Genomic DNA, 13,450 nt, shown 5'->3' with positions numbered 1-13,450 from the left:
CTTCCTGCAGCATCTTCCTTTTAGTCTTTTAACCCCCCCCCCCAAAAGAAGCTTTTAATTTTATTCCTTTGACACTTTTACCTATTGATTTTCTCCCCTCAGGTGACTCCTATAAGAGCTCAGTTTTGCTGAGTCCACAGAAAATGCCTTGTTGGAGGGGGATTGCAGGCAGGGCATGTCATGTGGAGAGACCATGGAGAGAAAGCCTAGATTGTCACTTTTTTTTTTTTTAATCTGATCCAAATTGTTTTCACATTTTTTTTCCTCTTTTTGGTTTGGTTGTTTATTGTTTCTTTTTCTTTTTTTTGAAACAGGATCTCACTATGTAGACAAGGGTGGTCTCAAATTCATAGTAACCCTTCTGCCACAACCTCCCTAATGCTGGGATTAATTTTAGGTTGTTTTGAAGGAAGGTGTCTATTTCAAACACCATCTACCTTGGGAGTGGAACTGGGTGGTAGACAGGAGGTTCATGACAGCAGGGGAAGCAAGGTGAGGTAATGTACCTCCATGCAGGTGACAGGAGGTGAAGCAATGTGGGGTGATGTGCTTTGGTGTGGTTATTCCTGGGTTGTGAGCAGGGCTGCTGTGTTAGCACAGACATGTGATAGGATACTGATTTGCTGAGGGAAATGAAGTAAGATTCAAACACTCAACATCAGCATAAGACTTTAATCTGCATTCGGTCTTAAGATACCGAGGAAGCTTGTTGCTGGTTCATACCCTCAGGGACTAGGGGGTCCCAAGTCTATTTAACTTATGCCAGGTCCAAAGTTAGAGAGGCCACCTACACCAGCCAGCGGAAATGCATTGGCCTTGTGAGAACCTGCGCTGGGCCAACACCCTGAGTTGATGGTGGGAGAGGCTCTCTGAGTTTTTTACTGGCATCATTTCCTAATACCAAAGTGTGGTATGAGGTAGAAAATCTACTGTACAGAGGAAAGAATAGTATGGTACTTTGAAGGGGAGTCACAGCTTAAGTACTGAGAGTTAAGCATGGAGAAAGGAGGAATGTTAATTTTTAGAATCTTCTAAAATATATTTAATAGGAAGTTCTACATTTCTTTGTTTTCTTAATGGATAAAACCCCCTCTGGCCTGGGTCATTGCCATATCTAGTCACATGAATTCTGATGCTTGCTGAAGATGCTCCCTCAAACAGACCAGGGGCTAAGGCAGTATATTGGATTGAGGATAAACTTCCAGTGGAAAGACACCACAACCTCTTAGAGAAAAACAAAAGTGAATCCATGGAGGTGAGGCCAAGACATTCGTTCAACTAAACTCTTTTAGAGAAAAATCATTTTTAGAAATTCAAGTAAAGTGATTAAAAGTAAAGACAAATATCTGCTTTCTGCCTATATCTAAAGACAGTTGAGGTGGTATGGGCCAGAGAACAACTAAAATCCTCAGGCACACTCCAGGAGTGGGTCAGAGGTTGGTTAGCCTCTTATGTCATAGTAGGTGTTCCTACATCTACTTGAAGAAATACAACTGCGATGAATTCATTAGTCATGGATTTCATCATTATTCATGATAAACATGGGTGAGAATAAGCTATTTATTCCTCATGCTAAGATATAAGCATGACATAAACATGCTGAGACATAAGATCTAAATATAGGACAGCTCTTAAACCATCATAGATGTGCATTAGCTATGACCGCAAGGAAAATCTTCATTCACTTGGAACTTCAGGATAATAATGATATGAGTGTAATACTTACAGTACCTAGTGCATAGTAGGTGCTCAGTGTTATAGAATTACACAGAGAATTACAGACCACCACACTTTTATAGCCAATTGAGAGTCAGCAACTGAGAAGGAGCTCAAGCCATAAAATGCTCTCAGTGAAGAAGCTAAGGGGTACAATATTTTCTAAAGACAAAAGACCATAAAAAATAGTGATATCAGTGTCAGATGTAGATCTGGGCAACATCAGAACATGCAGTTGTTTCACTTGGATATCCTGGAGTTTATCTTACTTCCACATCTGAGCCATGTTTGCAGTCATGGAAAGTCTTGAAAATGTTATCAATGCAGATGTGGCCCTCCTGGGGAGATAGGGAGTTTGCAACTGAAAGTCCCCCAAGCTTAGCTATTTTATTTCCCCAGTAAATGGAGTCAGGGCCTAGTTAGGACAGGATGGCATTTTCTTAGCTATTACATCCCAGGACAGGATGGTCTTATCTTAGCTGTTACACTCTTAATTATACACCAAGAGTGTACTATGCATGATGTTTTATAACTCATGGAGGCTGAGGTAGGAGGATCGCTGAGTTAGAGGCCTACCTGAGACTACATAGTGAATTCCAGACCAGCCAGGGCTAAAGCAAAACCTCACTTCAAAAAAAGAGGAATAAGTTTAGAGTTCATGAAGTATAAGTGTAGTGTGTAAGGAAGAATTTATCCACATGTGTACTTTAAGACTTCTCACCATGCTATCATTTGTTATTAGCAGGTGTCTTCTGCAGAGGTTCGAATTGGGCCCATGAGACTGACACAGGACCCTATTCAGGTATGTTTCAGTCCCTTAGGAGGGGCTTCATTGTTGGGGCAGTGGTTGTATGAGCAGTGTTTGAGGGGCTTTCTGTTTAGCAGTGGATAAGCCAACCTTTCCCTCTATGCTTACATAGTGAATGTGTGTGTGTGTAATTGTTTTTACTAATTTTTTATTTATTTATTTGAGAACGACAGACACAGAGAGAAAGACAGATAGAGGGAGAGAGAGAGAATGGGCACGCCAGGGCTTCCAGCCTCTGCAAACGAACTCCAGACGCGTGCGCCCCCTTGTGCATCTGGCTAACGTGGGATCTGGGGAACCGAGCCTCGAACCGGGGTCCTTAGGCTTCACAGGCAAGCACTTAACTGCTAAGCCATCTCTCCAGCCCTGTTTTTACTAATGTTATACTTGAGAACTCATTGTTTTCTTGGCTTTAGCATGGATCTACTTTGAGTATAATAAGTTTAATGAGTAGACTGCAGGTTGGACAGTGAGGAAGAACAATTTTTCTGCCAAAACACAAGTCTGTCCCACACCCTGCTGCAGGCTGGAAAGGAAATAGTGGTGTAGTAGTGAAGGCTAAGGCTTTTCCATGAGCCACAGCTGGGTTTAAATCCTTTCTCTGTCTCTCAGAAGTACAAGTTGGCATGTACTGTTACCCTCCTCTTTCCCACTGCCTGTTGGTACAGAGACAATGAGAATGGTTATTCTTAGGGGAACTGTGAGTGAAGTGAAGCCATGGCATGCTAGAAGGACCGCTGTCTGCCAGTGGAAGGTGCTCAGCAAATGAAGGCTGCTACTGTTGCTGGAGAAGAGAAGACAATGAAAGGTTCCTCTTTCATGACCCCTGTGATGTAACCAAGTAACCTCCTAGGATCTATGACAGAAAAAGAACTGCAGGGCTGGGCGTGGTGGTGCGCGCCTTTAATTCCATCACATAGGAGGCAGAGGTAGGAGGATCGTGGTGAGTTCGAGGCCACTCTGAGACTGCATAGTTAATTCCAGGTCAGCCTGAGCCACAGTGAGACCCTACCTCGGAAAACCAAAAAAAAATCAAAAAGGAAAAGAACTGAAGTCCTAGGCCAGAGGGCCCACCCTCCCACAGGATTGACCTGACTTTAACTCTGGCTGTTGAGTCACTTTGTCCTCCTTGGACTCATCAGCTTCCTGTGTGCCTGTATCAGAGAAACATGCGTAAGGGGAGTTTATGACCACTTAAATTACTTTAAAATCTTAAATAGCGTATATATCAACCCATGGGTCCTCAATATATGTACTTCCTCTTTTTAACAAGTATAGCTTTTTAGCACCTGGAAGTTGACCCTGTGCTTGGGACAAGCTTTCAGGCAAGCCAGCCATTGTATAAATGACAACACAAAGCAGATTAAGGGAATGTACTGCTTCAGTTATGAACAAATGGAAAGAGAAAATAATGCTTTAGAGTGGCTTGAAAAGGAAATGCAGCCCTAGGGAAAGGGGAAAAAAAAAAAAAGGAGAAGATTTAGCTTGGGAAAATTTGATGAAAGCAAATTTAGGAGCAAAGAGAGAAAAATAAACACAAGCCTCAACTATTTGTATAGAATACAAACAAGTGGAAAATTTCAGTAATTGTTCTGAGGGGCATGTGCTTTGTATTCCAGTTTTGAATAAAGGCAATGGCAAATAATAGCAAATGAAGGAGCTTATACTGGGGATTTATCCCAAAATCTGTTTCCAGAATAATTCTCATTTGCCTTCATATTTTTCCTATGCTACATTTTCAATAAATGCTCATAAAGGTGTCATGTTCTTTTAAAAATGTAATTTGGGCTGGAGAGATGGCTTAGTGGTTAAGCGCTTGCCTGTGAAGCCTAAGGACCCCGGTTCGAGGCTCGGTTCCCCAGGTCCCACGTTAGCCAGATGCACAAGGGGGCGCACACGTCTGGAGTTCGTTTGCAGAGGCTGGAAGCCCTGGCGCACCCATTCTTTCTCTCTCCCTCTCTCTTTCTCTCTGTGTCTGTCGTTCTCAAATAAATAAGTAAATAAATTTAAAAAAAAATGTAATTTGTCTATTAACTATTTTACCCACACCTATCTAACATTAATATCATGTCCCATTTGTTTCAGAGAAGTTTTATATTTCTAGATGCAATGTTGCATATATAGTTTAAGCCTTTCACTTAGCCCTTTGCCTCCTTACTTTCCTCTAAAAGCAACCACAATAATATACATTTGAGTACTCCTCTACATATGCATATCCATGTCCATTAATGGAATTTACTCATTTCAAATGACTGTAGGTTGATTTGAAAGCTTCCATGTTGTCAGCATCATTCTAAAATGTAGTTTCATTACGTAGTACATCTGATGTTGTAGCTAAGAACCCATTGCCTAACCTGACATCAGGAAGATTGACTTTGTTTTCTTCTGAACCCTTTCATAATTTTAGTCTTTCCCTTTAGCATCATGGTCCACTGAGTTAATTTTGTGTGTGCTGTGCCACACTGTCTTGATTTCTGTAGCTTTGTAATAATTTTTGGAATTGAGAATTGAACCACTCAGCTTTATTCTTTTTTTAAGGGTACATTTATTTATTTATTTATTTATTTTCACAATTTTTATTAACATTTTCCATGATTATAAAAAATAGCCCATGGAAATACTTTCCCTCCCTCCCCCGCACTTTCCCCTTTGAAATTCTATTCTTCATCATATTACCTCCCCATCTTAATCATTGTAGTTACATATATACAATACCAACCTATTAATTGGTAGTCAATCTTTAAAGCACAATAATAAAATGAGTAATATGAATCCATCACCCAGCGCAAGAACTAGAATGTTACCATTCCTATTGTATGCCCTGCCTGGTTCCTGTTACATGAGTTTGACTACAAATGACAGGAGATGCAAGTGGTCTGAATAAGAGGGAGCAGTTAAGAGCTCTTTTATAAAAAAAAGAGTAGACATTCAACTTAAGATCAAAGATGGCTTTATTACTTGGTCTCATTGAGCTATAGCATTTGACTCACTGATCCATGCAGTAAGAACCTTATGAGAAACTATTGTCTGCAAGACTCCATGCTAGATGCTACAGTGATAGGAAGATTGGCAAGACATTCCCTGCCCACACACAGATGTCTAGGAAGTGAGTTTTATTGTTCAAGTACTCTCACTGCAGGACATTGCAAGCTGGCCATGGATTGTGATTCCCCTGCTAACTTTGCAACTGTCTTAGAAAAATCAAACTTTGTCTTACTGCTTGAATTTTGATTCCCCCACCCATTGAGAGGAATTATCTCTTGTGTTACTTGTTTAGAATGCCAAAACATATTACTCAGCTACATCAGACAAGAGCCCTTAGGGCTTGGAAAGAAATGACTTGATAAGGGGTATTTCAGGATGTGGTTGCTTTGGAGGGTTCATTTTTGAGTTCACCAGGGGAAACTGAGAAGCAGAATATGGGGCTGCACATACCCCACACAAACTGGCAAGGTGGGTGCACAAGGAGGGTGGAATTGGCTGGTGGCATAGCATACAGCTGTTCAGCACATCTCTCCTGGGTGATATGACTCACAGAGAGAGAGAGTCATACTTTCCAGTCTTGGCAAGAAAATAAAAAGTAAGGGAAATATTATGAGACAGTAAATTCATATCAACATGATACTGTCTGGAAACCAAGTGGCCTTTTCTTCATCAATGTCTGGAGCACTTTTATTTCCCCAGCATGTAGAACTAACATGTCTCTTCTTAGAGTCCTGTCTAAGCACTTCCCTCACAATGAGCTTTCCAATGAACTTGGAACTGGATCCCACAGCTGTGGCCTAAACTTTCTTTTCCTAGCAAGGCAGCTCCCTTCAAAATATCTTCTTTCATGTCATGGGAACAGAAATTTATTCTGGGATTTTTGTTTGTTTGTTTTGATACAAGGTCTTATTCTGTAGTCTAGGCTGAGCTGGAACTTATGGTGATTCCTTCCAACTTCTGGGATTACAGGTGTGAGCCATCATACCTGGCGTACAGTGAGGTTTTATGTGTCGGAGGTAACATGGCCTCATCATTAGCTAACTTTCACACATTCAGTAAGGCAAGCTATGGAGATGAGACCAAAGTGATAGAGCGAGACAGACAAAATAACTCATAATGACTAGTGTATCCCTTTCTGTATATCCTTCCTATTGCTACTAGGTTGTGTCTTCTACCTTGCCTAGGCAGTCTGGGATCAGCCTGGCTTCAGTTTATATTGTATTACCTGTGTGGGTATGGACATGTCTCCGTTTCTATATGAAAAATTACAATAGTCACCTCCAAAGAGTGGCTGAGGGGTTATTAAGAAAGCATTTCAGGGGCTGAGGAGATGACTCAGCAGTAGCACAGTTGCGACTTAAGCATGCAAAAGGGGCTAACAACTGAGTTTGACTGCCCAGAACCCATGTAAAAAGACAGGCATGGTCATGCACATCTGTAATCCCAACCCGTTGAAACTGGAGAATCACTGGGGTTCACCGACTGAAAAATGGCAGTTATGGTTATGAGTTATGAGGGAGAGACCTCATTTCAAGAAAACAATAGATAAGGGCACCTAAAGCTCTCCTCTGGCCTCTGCATGCATGTTCCTCATGTGTACACATCTGTAGACATGTGCATTACTACACATAATACACCATAACACACCTTTTACACACACACACACACACACACACACCCACCCATAAGAGAGAAAGAGCGTTCCATGTATTTTGGGGTATAATGGCTGGCCAATAGAAAGTTCTCATCAAACTATAGTTATTATCAGCATCGCTTCTCTAGATGCATAAGAAAAGTCTTGAGGCTGGTCTTTCCCCATGAAATGGCTCCTCCTCTGTGGGTTCCTGGGTCCTTGGGCCAGCCACGATCCCCCAAGGCGTCCTAGGCAACCGTGGTGGTGAGTGGGCTACTTTCATACTTTCAGGAGACAGTCTCCGTGACTGGGCTTATTGTCAGGTAAATGGATTTATAAGCAGTAGAAGGTGGGAAAAGGATCCTAAAGGGATTGGTGAGTTTAAAGGTTGCTAGCCTATGCCTAGAGACATTCATTCCAGCACACAGGGAGTCAGGTGCAGCACATAAGGGAGAGAGTCAGGTAATCTGCAGAGGGTCTCAGGGCTGCATGAAGGCTGCTGGCTGATAAGGAGTTTCCTACACAACTGGCCAAATGCCACAGGGTTATGAGCAAAGCCTAAGTCTTATCTGAATGTCCATATATCCCGTGCTTAAAGAGAGTGGCCTTAACTTCCTGCTGATCTCAGGGTTGAGATTTTGTCCGGAGGTCCAGGCTCACTGCGATCCCCAAGAATGGGGGGAGGATCCTGACTCACTGCAGTCCCTGAGATTGAGGGGGAGGAGCTCTACTGCCAGTCCTGTCCCTGAGATATGACCCACGGTTCAGGCTGCTGCAACCTCTCCCTAACCTGGGATCTTCATGTCAGACAGCCTAGGTTTGTTTTAGCTCAGGGCCCTGCCTCTGTCCCACACTCCTCTACCAATTGTTTAATACTTTATGGGTACATCTGTTCTAGAGGTTCCTTGTTACCAGCACTTGGCTTAGGACTCAAACAAGTATTCTCAAAATTGGATATTTCACATTAGACACTGAATCCATTTGCAGATATATTGGAAAACCCTGATTTAGAAAGAAGAGGAATTATAATGAACATTTAATACTGTATTCTTCAAGTTAAGGAGAAATTAGCTTTGTTTCCATCATTTTTATAATTAGCCTTCCCCAGAGAAAATAGTTTCATTAGCAAAAACAAATTATTGCTATTGTCAAAAAGACACTTCTCAGTTCTTGACAAAACTTGTAAAAGAAATGGTTACAAGGATTTCTAGCAAGACAATGACATGGGCTAGTGAGGAAGTTTGCTGACAGTGGAGTGGGCCAATGGGGGTGTCAGCTCTGTCACTGCTGTGCTTAAGAAAGTCATCTTCCTGATCTGATGACTAGCAGGGGGGGTGCATCATTCCCAGAGTCCCTTGCTGCCCTGAGAACTTCTTTAGGTTGTGACCTCTGCTGCTGGCATTGTCATGCCCGCAGTGCTAATGCTTCTCTGCAGCCTCTCAGAGCAGCCCCTCTCATTTTCTCACCAAGCTCTGGTCAGGACTTATTTCAACATTCTAGCTCAGAGTAAACAACAAATGAGTGTTCGTGGCTACAAAAAGATTTAGGCAAAATTCGTTCAGAGATAGAGGGAGTTCTTTATAGCAGTTTAAGATCTTTGCAGTCACATTGAAAAGTAGTGCAGGGGGCTTGACAGGTGGCTAAACATTTAAAGGCAATTGCTTGCAAAGCCTGACAATCCAGATTCAATTTTGCAGTACCCACAAAGTGATGCATACATGTGGAGTTCACTTGCAGCTGCAAAAGGTCCATTTTCTCCCTTCCCTTTCTCTCTCCCCTCTCTTTCTTTCTGCTTGCAAATACATAAATAATACTTTATTTTTAAAAAAAGGAAAAGCAAGGTTTGAGTAAATGGTTCAGTGGTTTAAAAAAAGGTTGCTTGCAAAGTCTGCCAGTCTGGATTTGATTCCCCAGTACCCATGAAAATCCGATGCACAAAGTGGCACATGCATCCGGAGTTCATTTGCAGCAGTAAGAGGCCCTAGTACATCCATAATATCTCTTTCTCTATCATAAACACATACATACATGTTTTTTTAAAGCAGTGCAGGTAGCACAGTGTGCACACATTCCACTGAGTAGTTACATCCCACCAGGCCCCCAAAATGTTTCAGATTGAAGTGATTTGTTTCTTTCAAATGGTTAAAGTACAGAGTTCAGTAGTAGCTCTTCAGTTCTCAGATCACTATGTTAGGAACAAAAGCATACCATGAACAGTGATGATCCATGTCACATGTTTTCTAAATCTCTGTAATTGGCTCCTGATAATCTGCAACTTCAGTTCAAGCATAGACAGCAAGGTGTGTGGCTAGGTTCACATAACCCTATACAAAATAGATATTGAATGAGGAATAAAACAACAAGCGCGCGCACACACACACACACACACACACACACACACACACACACATAAAGCAAAGAAATGAGAAATGGAGATGCTGTTACACAGGATGGAATATAAACAGAGTTAGAGGAGACATTGTTGCCAGGCGTTGCTGCTGTTTCTTTGAAAGATTTTGGACATGCAGCCACTGTGAATACAAGCTTATTGGTTTAAGTGAGGACTATAAAGGTAACGAGAAGGATGAAGATGCCACAGAGGAAGTCAGGCCAGCAAAACATATCCTATCCATTAAAGGACCTCCAGGGACAGTGCATGACACAGGCAGTAGAGGATAAAATGTTGGGAGCTAATCCAAACAGGGTTATGGAAAAAATGCTTCCTCCTGTCAGAACTTATTTGGGTGGAAGAAAGAAGCAGCATGGTTCAAACTACGATTGTTAAGCTTTTGAAAACAAATCAAATATTTTAAATCTCAGTGTTATTGTTTCACACATTACAGTGTGCTGAATAAATATAAAATTTTATACCTTTTCATTTTCCTATACATGTATTAACAACAACAAGGAGCTTACTTTGTTTTGACAGAAATTTTCAGTGGTCATACAGCAATCATAATTTTTACCTTTGTTTCTTCAACTCAGTCATGGTTATCTGTATAATTTGGTTCTATCATGCAAAGAGAGGCTGTCAGGAGTTATGGTCTGACTCTAGATAGAACCCAGGTTGGCCGATGTGGGCCCAGAAAGGACTAGTTTCTCAATACTCCAGGCTCCAGCATACATGTGTTCCCATTTCCACTGGTTTTCTGGGTTTACCACAGTACAGTGAGATTGCTAAGAGGAGTGAAGCTACTCCTTCTTGCTCTCCTGTGCCTAGTTCTCATCCATGCTCTGTCTGTGCTGACCATTGACCAGTGCATTTACTGTCATTTTCTGCCTTTCCAACTTGAACCTGCTAGAGTCCTGGGAGCAGAGGCCATCCTGTGGCTGTAGCTGTCATCTTTTTCACACCAATTCTTAATATCTTGCATAATATGTTACCAATAAATACTCTTCCAATGAATGTTGAGCCTATTATTTACAGCAAGCAGAAGGGTCTGTTTGCTTTTCCTCTTTACAAATCAAGTTCAGTTACATGCTTTTAATGATGAGTTCTTAGAAGTTCAGCTTACAAAACTATTTTATGAGATTTGCCTTAGTAAATGGTCAATAAATATTATCAAATGGTCATGAAACTCAACAGGGACTATATTGCTTTTTTTTTTGGTTTTTTAATTTTTAGGTTGTAAAATGTCTACCTTATGCAAAAAAAAAGTAAGTAAATGAACAAATAGTTATAGCCAAGCCTGGTGGTGTAGGTCTATAATTCCAGCTAGTCTATAGACTGAGGTGGGAGGGTTACAGGGTCAAGGTTTAACTGGGCTACAGAGCAAGTTCAAGAAAAGCCTGGGTAACTTTGTAAGACTGTGTTTTGTTCTTTTTTTTGTTTTGTTTTTAAGGAAGGACTGAGGGTATAGCTTAGGGTCATAGTGCTTGCCTAGCATGCATTAAATCCTGAGTTACATCTATCTTCCCCCTCCTAAATACATCACATATATGTGTATTTTCCTTCAGAATCAAAGGAAAAGTTGAAAAGCCATGGCTCAGGACATGTGGCAGTGGACCTCCTTTGAGCACCTTGATAGTGGGAATTTAATGTTCTTTGTTCAATAACTTTATTATTAATGGACTATGAATCCCAGACCCCAACCTCTGTCTCCCTTCTCAGAATCCTGGAAACAGTGAAATCTTAGCCCAGCTGTGACCTGGGAGATATATATTAAAGAGTCCAATCCTAATTATCTGGATCTGTCACTTTCTTTTTATAAAAACTTGATTGTGAAGTTTACTCTATGAACATACTGCATAGTGGTCATATTCCCATGGGATTACACTCTTATGTTCCCTCTCTTCCACCCCTATTCCACTGAGGGCCCTTGTCAATGGGGTCATAGATACACCAATCAGTCTCTATGAGAAGGACAATGCCTCAGGATCCTCCTTCCCACCCTGTGGCTCTTATAATCTTTCCCTTTCTTCCACAATGTTCCCTACATCTTGGCAGGCATGTTATAAGTCTCCTTTAGTGTTGAGCTCTCTGAATCTTCTGATTTTATGCTTTGATGAGTTTTGAGTCTCCTCAGTGTGTACTACCATCTGCCTGAGAAGGTTCTCAGGCTAACAGTGAGAGTAGCATTCTTGTTTAATCTGTCACTTCCTTCATAGTGTCTCCTGGGACCTGGTGTATGTGATAGAGATGACTCATCTCATACTAGGCATTTGACTTTCTATTCTTGTCATGCGGGTGGATTTTGGGTCTCCCCAGTATTCACTTCTATCTGTAAAATTCAGATACAGATTTTCCAGCCAAAAGTGACAGCAGTATCAATCAAGGGAATTAGCATAATCATTTAAAAGACTTTAAAAATTATGTATTTCTTTATTTGAGAGGGGGTAGGAGGAGGATAGAGAAAGAGAGAGAGAAAGAGAGAGAGAGAGAGAGAGAGAAAATGTGTGCACCAGGGCCTCTAGCTACTGCAAATGAACTCCAGATGCATGTGCCACCATATACATCTGGCTTACATGGGTACCAGGTCCTTAAGCTTTGCAGGCAAGCACCTTAACTGCTAAGCCATCTCTTCAGCCCTTGATGAGTATACCCACTGTGGTGGTTTGAATGTATGGCTGCCCTAGACTGAGGCTTGCAACTTGAGTCTCCAGTAGGCAGAGCCCTCTTGGGGAAGAGATATGTCACTAGGAGTGGATCTTAAGTACAGCCCTAAGGTATGTAGAGAGGAGTTACATTCTGGCTGTTCTTGGTGCTGGGTAGAGGTGGTGTCTCTCTGCTTGAATCTATGAAAGTGAATCAGCTTCTTTTGTCATTGATGGTGTTCCTTGGATTTTGTAAGCCTGAAATAAATCCTTTCCTCCTGTAAGCTGCTTTGGTTGATTGTTTGTCCAGTGATGAAGAGCTAACTGCAACACCCCCTCGCCTTAGCCAAAGAACAGTGGAAGCTTCCATTTAGGGCCTATGACCATCCTATCCATAGGCTCCTGACTTGGTTCTCAGTAGCAGGTATGAATTTCCTCCCACTGTATAAGCCTCATTTCTAATCAGAGAGCAGTTGATTTTTCCATAACCTATGGACCACTATTGCACAGATGTGTACATCTTGCCCGGCTGGTTGATTCTGTAGCTTATGGGATCCCTGCTTATTCACATTGTTGGTGACCAGTATCCCCCAGTAGGATCTTCCACTTTCTAAGAGAAAGCATAATTTTCTACAGCTAGGCCCATATTTATACAGGCAATTGCTAGGGTTGTACTATAAAATGTATGCCTTTTAATCCTATAGATTTTCACTTTGCTTAGGAGTTGATTTTTCTGAATCAATGTTTTATAAATAGAAATAATTTTGAATACCACCCATATAAATTTTTAATAAGTGATTTTTTAATACATGCCCTATTTCAAAACAAAGGTTTTATTGTTATTCAGGTATGGTAGGCTAACAGATCAAGGGAAAATTGCCATTGAAAAAATAGTTGCATTTCCAAGAGGAGTGGACACACCACACTATACAGGGCCACCCAGAGACACTATAGGGTCAGTCAGGAGACCCAGGGATCAAGAGGTAGCTGTAGCAGGAGTTTCTGTGGGAAGGAATTGGTGTTCAGGATTGGCTAGTTTGGGCAATTTTGGAGGGACAGGGAGCATAGAGATTCTTTGTAGTTTCCTGGCACCTAGATCTGGGATGATTGAGTCATGGGGACAGTTACCCAGTTTCTGAGAGTACTGTAAGTGCAGATAAAAGAGGAGGTAGGGATGAGGGCTCTCAGTGAATTGCTTTGCAGATATGAAAACTGAGCTCCCAGGAGCTGATACTGTCCCTCCAGTGTCCCTCAAATTTCCACCTGTTAAAGCA

At 41.5% G+C, this 13,450-nt stretch overlaps 1 protein-coding gene across 3 annotated transcripts in view; it reads left to right on the top strand.

The window, feature by feature from the left end:
- Positions 1-13,450, top strand: part of Pde8b (phosphodiesterase 8B) — a 219,756-nt gene that overhangs the window by 110,150 nt on the left and 96,156 nt on the right. For all 3 annotated transcript variants that reach the window (XM_004651670.2, XM_045133817.1, XM_004651668.2), the window contains exon 2: positions 2,459-2,518. In XM_004651670.2, coding sequence (XP_004651727.1) covers positions 2,459-2,518 — 60 coding nt within the window. The remainder of the gene's footprint in view (positions 1-2,458; positions 2,519-13,450) is intronic.

Source organism: Jaculus jaculus, chromosome 14 (assembly GCF_020740685.1).
Source record: "Jaculus jaculus isolate mJacJac1 chromosome 14, mJacJac1.mat.Y.cur, whole genome shotgun sequence".
NCBI lineage: Eukaryota > Metazoa > Chordata > Mammalia > Rodentia > Dipodidae > Jaculus > Jaculus jaculus.
This window is presented reverse-complemented; position numbering and strand designations above follow the sequence as displayed.